The following is an 18,683-nucleotide window of genomic DNA, read 5'->3' as shown; positions in this document are numbered from 1 at the left end:
CCATCTCTTGCTCCTTCCCTCTGCTTCCCACCCCACCCAGTCCCATCCATCTCCTGCTCCTTCCCTCTGCTTCCCACCCCACCCAGTCCCATCCATCTTCCCTCTGCTCCCCCCCCCCCCCCCCCGAGGTCCAAGATGGTGACTCCGTTTACCCCCTCTCTTCCTCCCTCCGGTGCAGGCAACAGTCTTTTCCAGCGTTCCTGGCAGCGGTAGCGTTGTACACGCTGCCTTCGGTCTGCCCCGGAAGCCTTCTCTTCAAGTTCCTGTTCCCACCTATGCGGGAACAGGAACTTAAAGAGAAGGCTTCGGGGCAGAGCCAAAGGCAGCGTGTACAACGCTACCGCTGCCAGGAACGCTGGAAAAGACTGCTGCCTGCGCCGGAGGGAGGGAGGAAGAGAGAGGGGTAGACAGACACGCTCCTCTCCATCCGCTTGGCTTCCCTGCCCTCTCTGTCTGCGTCCCGCCCGAAAGGAAATGACGTCAGAGGAAGGCGGGACGCAGATAGAGAGGGCAGGGAAGCCAAGCGGATGGAGAGGAGCGCGTGCCTGCATGTGGTTTTTTTGTTTTTTTAACTAATGGCGCGGCGGCGCCTCGCCCCCCCAGTCTACGCCTATGTCCATACCCATTACCTGTTCACTCTCCACCCCTTTCCAATCCCTGCTGCAGCAAGCAGTTACCTGTGAATTAGCCGTTACCGTGTGCTAATTCACACAGTCAGCCCCTAAATCAGAAGAAAATAAGCTAAAGATTCTCCTTCATTACCCAAAGATCACAAACTACTCATGTGCTATCATTTCAGAAAATGTAAACAAGTGATGTTAACGGATCATGATAAAAAGGACACAGCTGTATATTTATGGCCTGCCCTCTCCCTTTCCTGCCTCGTTAAACCCCCTCCAGCAAGTGAGCCTACCAGTCCTTCCAAAAGCTCCAAGCTTTTGCTGCTGAGATGCTGCTGCTGTACCAATAGGTGATACCAGTCGAATTTCAGAGAGAAGATCAGAGACCAGAGCAGTGATGCAAGGCAAACCCTCCAAAGAAACATAGCCACCGCGCCCAGTACTGCACCTACAGAGAGAATAATATGGGAAAAGGCTTTCAGATCACTCTAACAGACAAGTTACTGCCTTACCTCCACGTGTCCATAAAGTTTATTCAGGATATCGACAAAGAATATTTATGAGAGAGATTTGCATGCACTAGCTCCACTGCATGCAAATCTCTCTCATGAATATTCATTGTGGGTATCCTGAAAACCTGATTGGCTGGGGTGCCTCCAGGGCCAGGTTTGTATTTGCTAAACCGCTCTAGCTGCCAGGGCAGAGCAGAACGGTGTACAGGCTGCAATAACATTAGGAAAACAAGAAATAAATAAAAGGCCCATCCAGTCTGCCCACTTTCCCCATCTGCCTTTGTCTCCTTTCATCTAGAAGTGAAAAGCAGAAAATTCTTACTGCTTGGAGACTCCATTCTCAGAGGCATTAACTTAGGAACACAGTTCAGGTGTTCCAACCTAGTGAAATGTCTTCCAGGATCTTCAGTTACAAGATGTACAGACCAAATACTGAAAGTGATCTGAGAAGAGAGTGAGGCTTCAAATGCTGATGTTGTAATTCACCTGGAGATGAATGACCTGGCCAACAATAGCAAGTTTACAGCACAGAGAGCGTTCCAGAAGCTTGGGTAGGGACTGAAATCTTTGGTGTGGACTGTGGCTTTTTCTGAAGTAATTCCTACGTTGGGGAGGGGAGAGGAAAGACTACGCAAAACAGAGGAATTCAATAAGTGGTTTGAATCTTGGAGTAAAGAAAAAGGTTTTAGATACATAGGGGTGTGGGGTAATACGTGGAAAAATAACAGGCTGTACTGTAATGATGGTCTACATCTTTCTGTGATGGGAAAAAGGATCCTTGGGGAGAAATTCAGAAATTATGTTTCTAGACATTTAAACTAGAGGGTGGGAGTGACAAAAGGAAACGAGGGATTTCAGAAAGTCACCCCCAGGATAAACATGATGGCAGAATGAAAGGTCACGTAAATATAATAAATCACCTAAACTCACTAAGCACATGGAAAGCTATGTGCACAAATGCTCGTAGTCTATGTAAAAAGGTTCAAGACTTGCAAGCCCTGATGTTTGAAGAAAACTTGGATATTATTGCTATTATGGACACGTGGTTCAACGATTCCCATGAATGGGTTGTGACCGTACTGGGCTATAATCTTTTTAGGAAGGATAGAGAGGGCCGAAGAGGTGGAGGAGTGGCTCTGTATGTGAGACAGAATATCAGAGCGGCTGAAATGCGGGGAACCTGGGAAAAGGAAGAAGCTTTATGGATCGTCCTGGAAAGAGAAGATGAATCCTTTATCCACACGGGGGTTATCTACAGACCTCCTGCTCAAACGGAGAAGTTAGACAAGGATCTGATAGAAGATATTCAAAAGATTGGTATGAAAGGGGAGGTGCGACTGTTGGGAGCCGAGGCAACATGGCTTTACCAAAGAAAAATCCTGCCAAACGAATCTTATTGACTTCTTTGACTGGGTGACCAAAGAACTGGATGAAGGACGTGCGCTAGATGTAATCTACTTGGACTTCAGCAAAGCCTTTGATATGGTCCCCCACAGGATACTTGTGAATAAGCCGAAAGGGTTGAACTTAGGACCGAAAGTGGTGAACTGGATAAGAAACTGGTTGACCGACAGGTGGCAGAGGGTGGTGGTAAATGGAATCCGCTCGGAGGAAAGGAAGGTGAGCAGTGGAGTTCTTCAGGGGTCGGTGCTGGGGCCTATGCTGTTTAATATATTTGTGGGAGATATTGCTAAAGGGTTGGAAGGAAAGGAGTGACTATTTGCGGATGACACGAAAATAGCCAATAGAGTGGATACCCTGGAGGGAGTAGAAACTATGAGAAAGGATCTCCGAACCTTAGAACAATGGTGAGGGTCTGGCAGTTTTTCACAGAGAGGGTGGTGGATATGTGGAATGCCCTCCTGCGGGAGGTGGTGGAGATGAAAACTGTAATGGAATTCAAACATGCATGGGATAAATACAAAGGAAGCCTGTTTAGAAGGAATGGTTCCGCAGAATCTTAGCGGAGATTGGGTGGTGGTAATTGGGAAACAAAATGGGAGCTGGGCAGACTTCTACGGTCTATTTATTTATTTTATTTATTACATTTGTACCCCACTCTTTCCCACATACAGCAGGTCCAGTGCGGCTTACATAGAAAAAGAAAGCATCTTACATGGTAAAGAATACAGTAAAAACAAGGAAATGTAGGAACAGTATTATAAATCGTGATGATCATAACTACTTACATTATGAAAGGCATTACAAAGGACATGTGAAAAGAATGTAATGAACTAGAATAGGGAAGGTAGACAAGGATATGATAGGTGAAAGGGAAGGAGAATGGGAGGGAAATGGTAAAGGATGGAGGGAAGAAGATGAGGGATTGAGTATAACACTGGAGTCAGAGTAAGCGTCGACGTCTTAGCAGGAGTATCGTAGGTGATCTGGTGGAATTAAGCTGGTCCATTAGGGTAAACTTGCTTGAAAAAATGGGACTTTAACATTTTCCTGAAAGGTAAATAGTTATTAATAACTTGGATGGGTCTTGGGAGAGCATTCCAAAGGTCTATGCCCTGATTGTGACTGAATAGATAGGGATGGGCTGGAGTATAAATTTTAAGGGGCTTCGACGTTAGCTCCAGAACTTAGTACAAGAAGAGTGCTGGGTAGATTTCTACGGTCTGTGCCCTGAGAAAGGCAAGGATAAATCAAACTCAGATATACATATAAATTATCACATATCGTGTAAATTAGTTTGTCTTGTTGGGCAGACCGGATGGACCGTACAGGCCTTTGTCTGTCGTTATTTACTATGTTACTATGTTAGAAGTGTGCGTTGTTAAAAAAAAAAAAAGATTGGTTCGTGCTGGTTTGAAACTAATTTTTCCTGGTTCGTGCTGGTTTGAAACTAATTTTTCCTAACTTGTAGGTATTTTTATGTTCATTTCACCTATTTAGAAACAGAGAAACATAGAATCATGATGGCAGATAAGGGCCAAATGGCCCATCCAGTCTGCCGTTCCTCTGTAACCACTAACTCTTCCTTTCCTAAGGGATCCCACGTGCCTGTCCCAGGCTTTCTTAAATTCTGACACAGTCCTCATCTCCACAACCATTCCATGCATCCATCACTCTTTCCATGAAATAGTAATTTTTTTTAGATTCCTCCTAAGCCTATTTCCTCTTAACTTCATCCTATGTCCTCTCATTCCAGAGTCTTCTTTCATTTGGAAAAGGCTTACCTCCTGTACATTAACGCCAGTAAGGTATTTAAACGTAACCCTTCTCTCGCCTCTCTTCCAGTGTTGAGGTTCCTAAGCCTGTCCCTATATGTTTTACGACAGAGACTGCTTACCAATTTTGTAACCACCTTCTGGACCGACTCCGTCCTGTTTACATCCTTCCGTAGGTGTGGTCTCCAGAATTGCACACAGTACTCTAAATGGGGTCTCACCAGAGACTTAGACAACTGCACTATCACCTCTCTTTTCCTGCTGGTCATCCTTCTCCTCATGCACCCAAGCATCCTTCTGGCTTTGACCATTGCCTTTTCTACTTGTTCGGACACAGTCACCCCCAAGTCCCGCTCTTCTTTCGTACACAGAAGCATTTCACCCCCTGTACTGTACCATTCCCTTGGATTATTGTAACTCAAGTGTATGACCCTGCATTTTGTAGCATTAAATCATAGTTGCCAATTATCAGACCATTCTTCAAGTTTCGCTAGAATCTTCCTCATGCCAACCACACCCTTCTGGTTGTCCACCCTATTACAGAGCTTAGTATCATTCACAAAGAGACAAATTGGGTGGCAGAGCAGGTGGGGGGAAGAGGGGTTGGTGGTTGGGAGGCGAGCATAGTGGAGGGCAGACTTATACAGTCTGTGCCAGAGCCGGTGATGGGAGGCGGGACTGGTGGTTGGGAGGCCGGGAATCCTGCTGGGCAGACTTATACGGTCTGTGCCCTGAAAAGACAGGTACAAATCAAGGTAAGGTATACACATATGAATTTATCTTGTTGGGCAAACTGGATGGACCATGCAGGTCTTTTTCTGCCGTCATCTACTATGTTACTATGTTAGATAGCCTTTCCACAATATCACTCACAAAGATATTAAAAAGAGCCGGCATGAGGACCAACCCCTGCAGTACACCACTGATAACAACCCTTTCCTCAGAGCAATCTCCATTACCTTTACCCTCTGTCTCCTTCCATTCAACCAGTCAATCACTTTGTACTTTGCACATGCACTCTGGGCTGGATTCTATAAATGGTGCTCAAAATGGATGTCCTTCATAGAACCGCACCTAGCGCCAATTCCTGCACCTTAATTTTGGGTGCCAAACTTACACCTGCTGAAACTTGGTGAAAATATTGGCGCTCAAGTTGGGCACAGAGACCCATATTCTGTAACAATGTGCGCAACGTTTCGGAGCGCCCCTGACACGCCCATGCCCTTCCCGTGGACACACCCCTTTTGAGTTGCGCACAATGTGACTTGGGTGCCATGCATTATAGAAGCGCACAGCCAGATGCGTGTGCAAATTCTAATTGGTGCCAATTAACATCAATAATTGACTGTTAGCAGACAATTATTGCTCATTACTAACCTGCGATAAAAAGTGGCCTGCGGTAGTGTGGGCACATGTATTTGGCGCACAAGAGGAAATTTTTTACCACAGCTGGGAAAAAAGGCTTTTTTTTTTTTTTTAATGGAGGCAGTAAATGGTCATGCACTAGAATTAAAAGTAGCAGATGGCTATTTACTTCCTGAGCCCTTACCGCCACCCATTGACCTAGCGGTAAGGGCTCATGCGCAACATGCGTGGTACTCATGCAGCGAGCGACAATGTAGTCGCACTGCCTATTACCGCCGGGAACGCCCCCAAGGTAGAAAATACAAAAATATTTTCTACTACAAGAAACAGCACACGCCAACTTTGACATTACCACCAGGTAGGTGTGCTAACCGAGAGGTAGTGTCGATTTGGCGCATACTAAACACATGGTAGCCCTACCGCCGCTTTGTAAAAGGGCCCTTAAGGCTTGTTAGCCGTTAATTTGCGTGCGTATCTCTGGAACACCCCCAAACTTAGATGCCCAAATCTGGGCACCATTTTGAAAATCTGGGAGTGTTTGTAACCTAGAACCTTTTAAAGCATGCAAATCAATTGTATATGCATTAATTCATAAGCACTTGTGTGTACAATTGGGCAGTATTCACAATGGAGAAGGGTAGTTAGTGGGGTTCCTCAGGGGTCTGTGCTAGGACCGCTGCTTTTTAATATATTTATAAATGATTTAGAGATGGGAGTAACTAGCGAGGTAATTAAATTTGCTGATGACACAAAGTTATTCAAAGTCGTTAACTCGCGACAGGATTGTGAAAAATTACAAGAGGACCTTACGAGACTGGGAGACTGGGCGGCTAAATGGCAGATGATGTTTAATGTGAGCAAGTGCAAGGTGATGCATGTGGGGAAAAAGAACCCGAATTATAGCTACGTTATGCAAGGTTCCACGTTAGGAGTTACAGACCAAGAAAGGGATCTGGGTGTCGTCGTCGATAACACACTGAAACCTTCTGCTCAGTGTGCTGCTGTGGCTAGGAAAGCGAATAGAATGTTGGGTATTATTAGGAAAGGTATGGAAAACAGGTGTGAGGATGTTATAATGCCGTTGTATCGCTCCATGGTGCGACCGCACCTTGAGTATTATGTTCAATTCTGGTCGCCGCATCTCAAGAAAGATATAGTAGAATTGGAAAAGGTGCAGCGAAGGGCAACTAAAATGATAGCGGGGATGGGACGACTTCCCTATGAAGAAAGACTAAGGAGGCTAGGGCTATTCAGCTTGGAGAAGAGACGGCTGAGGGGAGACATGATAGAGGTATATAAAATAATGAGTGGAGTGGAACAGGTAGATGTGAAGCGTCTGTTCACGCTTTCCAAAAATACTAGGACTAGGGAGCATGCGATTAAACTACAGTGTAGTAAATTTAAAACAAATCGGAGAAACTTTTTCTTCACCCAACGTGTAATTAAACTCTGGAATTCATTGCCGGAAAATGTGGTGAAGGCGGTTAGCTTAGCAGAGTTTAAAAAGGGGTTGGACGGTTTCCTAAAGGACAAGTCCATAAACCGCTACTAAACGGACTTGGAAAAATCCAAAATCCCAGGAATAACATGTATAGAATGTTTGTACATTTGGGAAGCTTGCCAGGTGCCCTTGGCCTGGATTGGCCGCTGTCGTGGACAAGATGCTGGGCTCGATGGACCCTTGGTCTTTTCTCAGTATGGCATTACTTATGTACTTATGTAATTTGCTGACACTTTACATTTTTGGGTGCCCAAATGAACTGATTGTGTGCACAGAAATGCACACCTGTACACTCTCTTCTAGGTCCTTAAGCCTTGCATGACAGGGTTTAGGCAGAAGCCGCTTCATTTTTAGGCAAGGTATCGGTTTTAAAAATAAATATCAGAACTGTCTTTACTCTGTAAATATTCCTTAGAGGTGCAATGACCAGAATTGGACACAAATTCATCTCGCCAATATTTTATACAGTTATTTATTTTTGGATAATTATATCCCAGATTATCCGGAATTAAAAACCAGTTTCAACATGGCTAACAAATTAACCAGAGGGAGTACAATCATAGTATTATGGATACAGAGAAATGATAAAAATAAGTAACCCAGTTCAACTGCATTGAAAGGGCCCTACGTGGAACCTTGCATTATGTAGCTATAATTCTCCGAGGACAAGCAGGCTGCTTGTTCTCACTGATGGGTGACGTCCACGGCAGCCCCTCCAATCGGAATCTTCACTAGCAAAGCCCTTTGCTAGCCCTCGCGCGCCCACGCGCACCGCGCATGCGCGGCCGTCTTCCCGCCCGAAACCGGCTCGAGCCGGCCAGTCTTCTTTTGTCCGCACTCGGTACGGTCGTATTTTTCGCCGTGTCGAGCCCCGGAGAGTCGACCTCGCGCGTCCATTTTGTTGAACGTGTTTTTTCTTCGGAAAAGCTTTTCTTCTACTCGGGAAGTGCTCCGGAACCCCTCCACCGGGTTCCGTTTCAATCCTCCCCGTATTTCCAGCTTTTGGCCCCGATAAGTTTTCTTTCGTCGTCGGGGTAGGCCTCTTTTCGGCCTCGGTCGAGATTTTCTCCCTCTAAAGTTTTTGGTGCTCTTTTTCCGTCATTTCGGACTTTGATTTCGCCGGCGTGATTTTTCCGCCCATGACATCGAAGCCTTCCAGCGGCTTCAAGAAGTGCACCCAGTGCGCCCGGGTTATCTCGCTCACTGATCGACACTCGTCGTGTCTTCAGTGTCTGGGGGCCGAGCACCGCCCTCAGAACTGTAGTCTGTGTTCCCTGCTTCAAAGGCGGACTCAGGTAGCGAGACTAGCCCAGTGGAACGTTTTGTTCTCAGGCTCTTCGTCGGCATCGGCACCGGGATCTTCGAGTGCATCGACGTCGTCAGCGTCCAGACCATCTTCCTCGGCCGCCCTTGCATCGAGTGCATCGAGGCATCGGGCCTCTGCATCGGCGCCGAGACATCGGATAGCTGCATCGACGCCGGTGGTACCGGGACCTCGTCTGCTGATGTCGTCGGACGGTGGTGCATCGTCAGGAGTGCAGGTGAGGGCTGTCCATTCCCCTGCTGGTGGCGGTGAGCCTTCGGGTGGGTCTCCTCCCACCCTGAGGGCTCCTGCGGTACAGCCCCCCCGAGACCGACCTTCTTCGGCCTCGGCCCCGAGGAAGCGACGGATGGATTCTACGTCCTCCTCGTCGGTGCCGGGGAGCTCCGGTGACATGCTTCGGAAGAAGTCGAAGAAGCATCGACACCGGTCTCCTCCCCGCGTCGGCACCGAGAGCTCTGGGTCGCCGAGGGATTTGGCACCCAGCAGGCATCGGCACCGAGAGGACCGCTCACCCTCTGTCCAAGAGGTGTCGATGCGCTCCACTCTGGACAGCCCGGAACAGCCTCCTCGCCCGGAACAGGTCCTGACGTCGACGCCTGCATCGACCTCACAGCCTTTCTCTGCAGCCGCTCTAAACGAGAGCCTCCGGGCCGTTCTCCCAGAGATTCTGGGAGAGCTGTTGCGCCCTACCCCTCCGGTACCGGCGGTGCTTGCGCCTCCGGTACCGTCGAGCGTGGTGCCGGCTGGCCCATCGCCCAGGTTGAGGTCCCCGACGTCGGTACCGCGTGCGGTGCCGGCAGCGGCCACCTCCCAGGAAGGCTCCCCGACTACGTCGGCGGAGGGAGCTTCGCCGATGCGGGCGAGGGAGTCTACCTCTCGACGCCCCCATCGTGGACGTGGCTCCACTGAGTCGAGCAGGGCGAGGTTGCAGACACAGGTTCGTGAACTTGTGTCTGACACCGAGGGTGAGGCCTCGTGGGAGGAAGAGGAAGATCCTAGATATTTCTCTGACGAGGAGTCTGAGGGTCTTCCTTCTGATCCCACTCCCTCTCCTGAAAGACAGCTTTCTCCTCCCGAGAGTCTGTCTTTTGCTTCCTTTGTCCGGGAGATGTCTACGGCCATCCCCTTCCCGGTGGTTGTGGAGGACGAGCCCAGGGCTGAAATGTTTGAGCTCCTGGACTATCCTTCTCCACCTAAGGAAGCGTCCACCGTTCCCTTGCACCATGTCCTAAAAAAGACATTGCTTGCGAACTGGACGAAACCCTTAACTAATCCCCACATTCCCAAGAAGATCGAGTCCCAGTACCGGATCCATGGGGACCCAGAGCTGATGCGCACTCAGTTGCCTCACGACTCTGGAGTTGTGGATTTGGCCCTAAAGAAGGCTAAGAGTTCTAGGGAACATGCTTCGGCGCCCCCGGGCAAGGACGCTAGAACCTTAGACTCCTTTGGGAGGAAGGCCTACCATTCCTCTATGGTCGTGTCCAAGATCCAGTCTTACCAGCTCTACACGAGCATACACATGCGGAACAATGTGCGGCAGTTGGCGGGCTTGGTTGATGCTCTTCCCCCTGAGCAAGCCAAGCCTTTTCAGGAGGTGGTCAGGCAGCTGAAGGCGTGCAGAAAATTCCTGGCCAGAGGAGTTTATGACACTTTTGATGTTGCGTCCAGGGCCGCTGCTCAAGGTGTGGTGATGCGCAGGCTCTCATGGCTGCGTGCCGCCGACCTGGAGAATAGAATCCAGCAGCGGATTGCGGACTCGCCTTGCCGTGCGGACAACATTTTTGGCGAAAAAGTCGAACAGGTGGTAGAGTCTCTCCACCAGCGGGACACCGCATTCGACAAATTCGCCCGCCGGCAGCCTTCAGCTTCTACCTCTACAGGTAGACGATTTTTTCGGGGGAAGGAAGACTGTTCCCTACTCTTCTGGCAAGCGTAGGTACAATCCTCCTTCCCGACAGCCTGCGGCCCAGGCTAAGCCCCAGCGCGCTCGCTCTCGTCAGCAGCGTGCGACTCAGCAAGGCCCCGCGGCTCCCCAGCAAAAGCAAGGGGCGAGCTTTTGACTGGCTCCAGCAGAGCATAGCCGACATCCAAGTGTCCGTGCCGGGCGACCTGCCAGTCGGAGGGAGGTTGAAAGCTTTTCACCAAAGGTGGCCTCTCATAACCTCCGATCAGTGGGTTCTGCAAATAGTCCGGCAGGGGTACACCCTCAATTTGACCTCAAAACCTCCAAATTGTCCACCGGGAGCTCAGTCTTACAGCTTCCAACACAAGAGGGTACTTGCAGAGGAACTCTCCGCCCTTCTCAGCGCCAATGCGGTCGAGCCCGTGCCATCCGGGCAGGAAGGGCTGGGATTCTATTCCAGGTACTTCCTTGTGGAAAAGAAAACAGGGGGGATGCGTCCCATCCTAGACCTAAGGGCCCTGAACAAATATCTCGTAAAAGAAAAGTTCAGGATGCTTTCCCTGGGCACCCTTCTCCCCATGATTCAGCAAAACGATTGGCTATGCTCTCTGGACTTGAAGGATGCCTACACACATATCCCGATACTGCCAGCTCACAGACAGTATCTGCGATTTCAGTTGGGCACACGCCACTTCCAGTACTGTGTGCTACCCTTTGGGCTCGCCTCTGCGCCCAGGGTGTTCACAAAGTGCCTAGCTGTGGTAGCAGCGGCACTTCGCAGGCTGGGAGTACACGTGTTCCCATATCTCGACGATTGGCTGGTAAAGAGCACGTCCGAGGCAGGAGCCCTGCAGTCCATGCAGATGACTATTCGCCTTCTGGAGCTACTGGGGTTTGTGATAAATTACCCAAAGTCCCATCTTCTTCCAGTGCAGAACCTCGAATTCATAGGAGCTCTGCTGGATTCTCGGACGGCTCGCGCCTATCTCCCAGAGACGAGAGCCAACAACTTGTTGTCCCTCGTCTCCCGGGTGCGAGCGTCCCAGCAGATCACAGCTCGGCAGATGGTGAGATTGCTGGGCCACATGGCCTCCACAGTTCATGTGACTCCCATGGCCCGCCTTCACATGAGATCTGCTCAATGGACCCTAGCCTCCCAGTGGTATCAGGCCGCTGGGGGTCTAGAGGACGTGATCCACCTGTCCACGAGTTTTCTCGAATCCCTGTATTGGTGGACGATTTGGACCAATTTGACTCTGGGACGTCCCTTCCAAATTCCTCAGCCACAAAAAGTGCTGACCACGGATGCGTCTCTCCTGGGATGGGGAGCTCATGTCGATGGGCTCCACACTCAAGGAAGCTGGTCCCTCCAGGAACGCGATCTACAGATCAATCTTCTGGAGTTACGAGCGATCTGGAACGCTCTGAAGGCTTTCAGAGATCGGCTGTCCCACCAAATTATTCAAATTCAGACAGACAACCAGGTTGCCATGTATTATGTAAACAAGCAGGGGGGCACCGGATCTCGCCCCCTGTGTCAGGAAGCCGTCAGCATGTGGACCTGGGCTCGCCGGAACGGCATGGTGCTCCAAGCCACATATCTGGCAGGCGTAAACAACAGTCTGGCCGACAGGTTGAGCAGGATTATGCAACCTCACGAGTGGTCGCTCAACTCCCGAGTGGTGCGCCAGATCTTCCAAGCGTGGGGCACCCCCTTGGTGGATCTCTTCGCATCTCGAGCAAACCACAAAGTCCCTCAGTTCTGTTCCAGGCTTCAGGCCACCGGCAGACTGGCATCGGATGCCTTCCTCCTCGATTGGGGGGAGGGCCTGCTGTATGCTTATCCTCCCATTCCTCTGGTGGGGAAGACTTTGTTGAAACTCAAGCAAGACCGAGGCACCATGATCCTGATTGCTCCTTTTTGGCCGCGTCAGATCTGGTTCCCTCTTCTTCTGGAGTTATCCTCCGAAGAACCGTGGAGATTGGAGTGTTTTCCGACCCTCATCACGCAGGACGAAGGGGCTCTTCTGCATCCCAACCTCCGGTCCCTGGCTCTCATGGCCTGGATGTTGAGGGCGTAGACTTTGCCTCTTTGGGTCTGCCAGAGGGTGTCTCCCGCATCTTGCTTGCTTCTAGGAAAGACTCCACTAAGAGAAGTTACTTCTTTCATTGGAGGAGGTTTGCCGTCTGGTGTGACAGCAAGGCCCTAGATCCTCGCTCTTGTCCTACACAGACCCTGCTTGAATACCTTCTGCACTTGTCTGAGTCTGGTCTCAAGACCAACTCTGTAAGAGTTCACCTTAGTGCAATCAGTGCATACCATTACCATGTGGAAGGTAAGCCGATCTCAGGACAGCCTTTAGTTGTTCGCTTTATGAGAGGTTTGCTTTTGTCAAAGCCCCCTGTCAAGCCTCCTACAGTGTCATGGGATCTCAATGTCGTTCTCACCCAGCTGATGAAACCTGCTTTTGAGCCTCTGAATTCCTGCCATCTGAAGTACTTGACCTGGAAGGTCATTTTCTTGGTGGCAGTTACTTCAGCTCGTAGAGTCAGTGAGCTTCAGGCCCTGGTAGCCCAGGCCCCTTACACCAAATTTCATCACAACAGAGTAGTCCTCCGTACTCACCCTAAGTTTCTGCCAAAGGTCGTGTCGGAGTTCCATCTGAACCAGTCAATTGTCTTGCCAACATTCTTTCCCCGTCCTCATTCCTGCCCTGCTGAACGTCAGCTGCACACTTTGGACTGCAAGAGAGCATTGGCCTTCTACTTGGAGCGGACACAGCCCCACAGACAGTCCGCCCAATTGTTTGTTTCTTTTGACCCCAATAGGAGGGGAGTGGCTGTAGGGAAACGCACCATATCCAATTGGCTAGCAGATTGCATTTCCTTCACTTACGCCCAGGCGGGGCTGGCTCTTGAGGGTCATGTCACGGCTCATAATGTTAGAGCCATGGCTGCGTCGGTAGCCCACTTGAAGTCAGCCTCCATTGAAGAAATTTGCAAAGCTGCGACGTGGGCTTCTGTCCACACATTCACATCCCATTACTGCCTGCAGCAGGATACCCGACGCGACAGTCGGTTCGGGCAGTCAGTGCTTCAGAACCTGTTTGGGCTTTAGGATCCAACTCCACCCCCCGAGGGCCCTGTTTGTTCTGTTCCAGGCTGCACTCTCAGTTAGTTGGTAAATTTTTTAGGTCTATCTCAGTTATGTCCTCGCCGTTGCGAGGCCCAATTGACCTTGGTTGTTGTTTTGAGTGAGCCTGGGGGCTAGGGATACCCCATCAGTGAGAACAAGCAGCCTGCTTGTCCTCGGAGAAAGCGAATGCTACATACCTGTAGAAGGTATTCTCCGAGGACAGCAGGCTGATTGTTCTCACAAACCCGCCCGCCTCCCCTTTGGAGTTGTGTCTTCCCTTGAAGTGTATTGTCTTGCTACATACTGGACTGGCCGGCTCGAGCCGGTTTCGGGCGGGAAGACGGCTGTGCATGCGCGGTGCACGCGGGCGCGCGAGGGCTAGCAAAGGGCTTTGCTAGTGAAGATTCCGATTGGAGGGGCTGCCGTGGACGTCACCCATCAGTGAGAACAATCAGCCTGCTGTCCTCGGAGAAAACCTTCTACAGGTATGTAGCATTCGCTTTCGGGTTCCTCTTTCCCACATGCTCACATTAAACGTCATCTGCCATTTAGACGCCCAGAGGGGCATAACTGAACGCGGAAGCCCATCTCCATGGGCGACTATCTCCGAGGACGGGTCCACAAAGGGGCGGGATAGACCGTATTTTCGAAAAAGATGGCCGTCCATCTTTTGTTTCAATAATACGGTTGGTGCCGGGCAAATCCGGATTTGGGCGGATTTGAGATGGGCAGTATCGGTTTTCAGCGATAATGGAAACCGAAGCCGCCCAGCTCAAAAACAAACAACTCCCAAGGCATTTGGTCGTGGGAGGGGCCAGGATTGCACTGGTCCCCCTCACATGCCAGGACACCAACCGGGCACCCTAGGGGGCACTTGTAAAAAGTTAAAAAAAAAAAAATTAAAATACCTCCCAAGTCCATAGCTCCCTTACCTTGGGTGCTGAGCCCCCCAAATCCCCCCCCCAAAACCCACTCCCCACTCCCCACAACTCTACACCATTACCATAGCACTTATGGGTGAAGGGGGGCCCCTAGATGTGGGTACAGTGGGGTTTGGGGGTAGTTGGAGGGCTCCCATTTACCAGCACAAGTGTAAGGTAGGGGGGGGGGATGGGCCTGGGTCCACCTGGCTGAAGTCCACTGCACCCACTAACAACTGCTCCAGGGACCTGCATACTGCTGTGATGGAGCTGGGTATGACATTTGAGGCTGGCATACAGGCTGGCAAAAAAAGAGTTTTTAAAGTTCGTTTTTTTTGGTGGGAGGGGAGTTAGTGACCACTGGGGGAGTCAGGGGAGGTCATCCCCGATTCCCTCCTGTGGTCATCTGGGCAGTTGGGGCACATTTTTTGGGACTTGTTCGTGAAAAAAAGGGTTCAAAAAAGAGCGGCCCAAATTCTCACTACTGCCGCCCTTCTTTTTTCCATTATTGGCCGAGGGTGCCCATCTCTCCTCGGCCGATAAACACGCCCCAGTCCCACCTTCACCACGCCTCCAACACGCCCCCGTCAACTTTGTTCGTTCCTGCGACAGACTGCAGTTGGAGGCGCCCAAAATCGGCTTTCGATTATACCGATTTGGGCACCCATGAGAGAAGGGCGCCCATCTCCCGATTTGGGTCGAAATATCGGCGTCCTTCTCTTTCGAAAATAAGCCAGCCAGTCTCCCAGTCTCATATGGTCCTTTTGTAATTTTTCACAATCCTCTCGCGATTTAACAAATTTGAATAACTTTGAGTCGTCAGCATATTTAATTACCTCACTAGTTACTCCCATCTCTAGATCATTTATAAATGTGTTTAAAAACAGCGGTCCCAGCACAGACCCCTGAGGAACCCCAGTATCTACCCTTCTCCATTGAGAATACTGACCATTTAACCCTACTCTCTGTCCTTTAACCAGTTTTTAATCCACAATAGGACATTACCTCCTATCCCATGACCCTCCAATTTCCTCTGTAGCCTTTCATGAGGCACCTTGTCAAATGCCTTTTGAAAATCCAGATACACAATATCAACCAGCTCACCTTTATCCACATGTTTGTTCACCCCTTCAAAGAAATGTAATAGATTGGTGAGGCAAGATTTCCCTTCACTAAATCCATGTTGGCTTTGTCTCATTAATCCATGCTTTTGAATATGCTCTGTAATTTTGTTCTTTATAATAGTCTCTACCGTTTTGTCCGGCACCAACATCAGGCTCACCGGTCTATAATTTCCCAGATCACCCCTGTAACCTTTTTTAAAAAGCGGTGTTAAATTGGCCACCCTCCAATCTTCCGGTACCACGCTTGATTTTAAGGATAAATTACATATTACTTAAAATAGTTCTGCAATTTCATTTTTCAATTCAATCAATACTCTGGGATGAATACCATCCAGTCCAGGCAATTTGCTACTCTTCAATTTGTCAAATTGCGCCGTTACGCCTTCCAGGTTTATAGCAATTTCATTCAGTTTCTCTGACTTGTCAGCTTTGAATACCATTTCTGGCACTGGTATCTCTCCTCTGTGAAAATCGAAGCAAAGAATTCATTTAATCTCTCCGCTATGGCATTCTCTTCCCTGAGTGCCCCTTTCACCCCTGGTCATCTAGCGGTCCAACTGATTCTTTTGCTGGCTTCTTGCTTTTAATATACCTAAAAAAAAAATGTATTATGTGTTTTTTGCCTCCAATGCAATCTTTTTATCAAAGTCCCTCTTTGCCTTCCTGGGTTTCTGCCAGGTACTTGTGACCTGGCTTGGCCACTGTTTGGAAAACAGGTTACTGGGCTGGATGGACCATTGGTCTGACCCAGTATGGCTACTCTCATGTTCTTATGCTCCTTATCAGCGCTTTGCATTTGACTTGAAATTCCTTATGCTGTTTCTTATTATTTTCAGTCGGATCCTTCATCCTTTTTCTGAAGGATTTTCTTGTAGCTCTAATAGCTTCCTTCACCTCACTTTTTAACCATGCCAGCTGTCGTTTGGTCTTCCTTTCTCCTGTTTTAATACATGGAATATATTTGGCCTGGGCTTCCAGGATGGTATTTTTGAACAGCATCCACACTTGATATAAATTTTTGACCCTCGCAGCCGCTCCTTTACGTTTTTTGTTTTCACTGTTCATCTCATTTTATCATAGTCTCCTTTTTTTTTTTAATAAATTATCTTTATTTGGGTTCTCAACATTAGTACATAAGTAATGCCATACTGGGAAAAGACCAAGGGTCCATCGAGCCCAGTATCCTGTCCACGACAGCGGCCAATCCAGGCCAAGGGCACCTGGCAAGCTTCCCAAACGTACAAACATTCTATACATGTTATTCCTGGGATTGTGGATTTTTCCCAAGTTCATTTATTAGCGGTTTATGGACTTGTCCTTTAGGAAACCGTCTAACCCCTTTTTAAACTCTGCTAAGCTAACCGCCGTCACCACATTTTCCGGCAATGAATTCCAGAGTTTAATTACACGTTGGGTGAAGAAAAAGTTTCTCCGATTTGTTTTAAATTTACTACACTGTAGTTTAATCGCATGCCCCCTAGTCCTAGTATTTTTGGAAAGCATGAACAGACGCTTCACATCCACCTGTTCCACTCCACTCATTATTTTATATACCTCTATCATGTCTCCCCTCAGCCGTCTCTTCTCCAAGATGAATAGCCCTAGCCTCCTTAGTCTTTCTTCATAGGGAAGTCGTCCCATCCCCGCTATCATTTTAGTCGCCCTTCGCTGCACCTTTTCCAATTCTACTATATCTTTCTTGAGATGCGGCAACCAGAATTGAACACAATACTCAAGGTGCGGTCCCTTTAGGAAACAATGGAAAACCCATCTATTCAAACAGGTTTACCCAAGTGACTTGACCTATCATAAACAAACATAAGCAAACCATCTATCTACCGGTTCAAATAACCACTATCTACAATGACTCAGAAATATCTCCTACCAACCTTCTTACCCTCCGTGCTCTTCCCATCTTCTCCTTAATCGCTCCACCGCCTTACCTATCCCTATCCTTTTTCTCTTACCTCTTCTATCCCATTTACTCCTTGTTCATTTGTCCTATCACATACCCCCCTTGTTGATTCTGTTACTATAGGTTGTATTCTCTTGTTACTATGTAAGCCGCATTGAGCCTGCGATGAGCGGGAAAGCGCGGGATACAAATGTAATAAATAAATAAATAATTGGCAATGTTGTACATAAAGCAGAGACTACATAGACACAAATATAACTGTCAGCTCACAGCACCCAATCATCAACTAGCCATTTCAGGCATGACCATTAATAACAGAACTAAAACATGTACTCAACCATCCCGAGAACTCCATCACATTTTCTTGAATTCCCCCCCCCCCCCCCCCTCCAAACCTTTTTTAAAGTTAAACGCTAACATATTGGATTTCCTGTTTATACTTACTTCAAAGCTAATATCAAATTCGATCATATTATGATCACTGTTATCAAACAGCCCCAGCACCATTACCTCCCGCACCAGATCATGCGCTCTACTAAGGACTAGGTCTAGAATTTTTCCTTTTCTCGTTGGTTCCTGTACCAGCTGCTCCATAAAACAGTTCTTGATTTTATCAAGGAATTTTACCTCCCTAGCGTGCCCCGATGTTACATTTACCCAGTCAATATCGGGGTAATTGAAATCACCCATTATTATTGTGTTCCCGGTTTTGGCCTGCCTAATTTCTGATAACATTTCTACATCTGTTTGTTCATCCTGGCTAGGTGGATGGTAGTACACTCCTATCACGATCCTTTTCCTCTTTACACACGGAATTTGAATCCATAGGGATTCCAAGATGTATTTTGTTTCCTGCAAAATTTTCAATCTATGTGATTCAAAGCTCTCCTTAACATGCAATGGTACCCCTCTACCAATTCGATCCACCCTATCACTACGATATAATTTGTACCCCGGTATGACAGTGTCCCACTGGTTATCCTCCTTCCACCAGGTCTCAGAGATGCCTTTTATATCTAATTTAGTGCAATATATTCTAACTCTCCCACCTTTTTTCTTAGGCTTCTTGCATTCAGATATAGACATTTAAAACTACGTTTTTAGTTCCTATTTACATTTTGCTCAGCAGTTGACAGTGTTAATTTGCAATCTTTTGTCTGCTTTTTCTTTAAAGATACCTGATG

At 48.4% G+C, this 18,683-nt stretch overlaps 1 protein-coding gene across 1 annotated transcript in view; it reads right to left on the bottom strand.

The window, feature by feature from the left end:
* LOC115481865 (interferon alpha-13-like) overlaps window positions 1-1,216 on the bottom strand; it is a 32,966-nt gene extending 31,750 nt beyond the window's left edge. Inside the window, exon 1 of the mRNA XM_030221300.1 lies at window positions 914-1,216. Coding sequence (XP_030077160.1) covers window positions 914-1,045 — 132 coding nt within the window. The 5' untranslated portion in view covers window positions 1,046-1,216. The remainder of the gene's footprint in view (window positions 1-913) is intronic.
* Between the last annotated feature and the right edge of the window lie 17,467 nt (window positions 1,217-18,683).

Source organism: Microcaecilia unicolor, chromosome 12 (assembly GCF_901765095.1).
Source record: "Microcaecilia unicolor chromosome 12, aMicUni1.1, whole genome shotgun sequence".
Lineage (NCBI taxonomy): Eukaryota > Metazoa > Chordata > Amphibia > Gymnophiona > Siphonopidae > Microcaecilia > Microcaecilia unicolor.
Note: the sequence above shows the minus strand (reverse complement) of the source record. Positions and strands in the feature narration are given on the sequence as shown.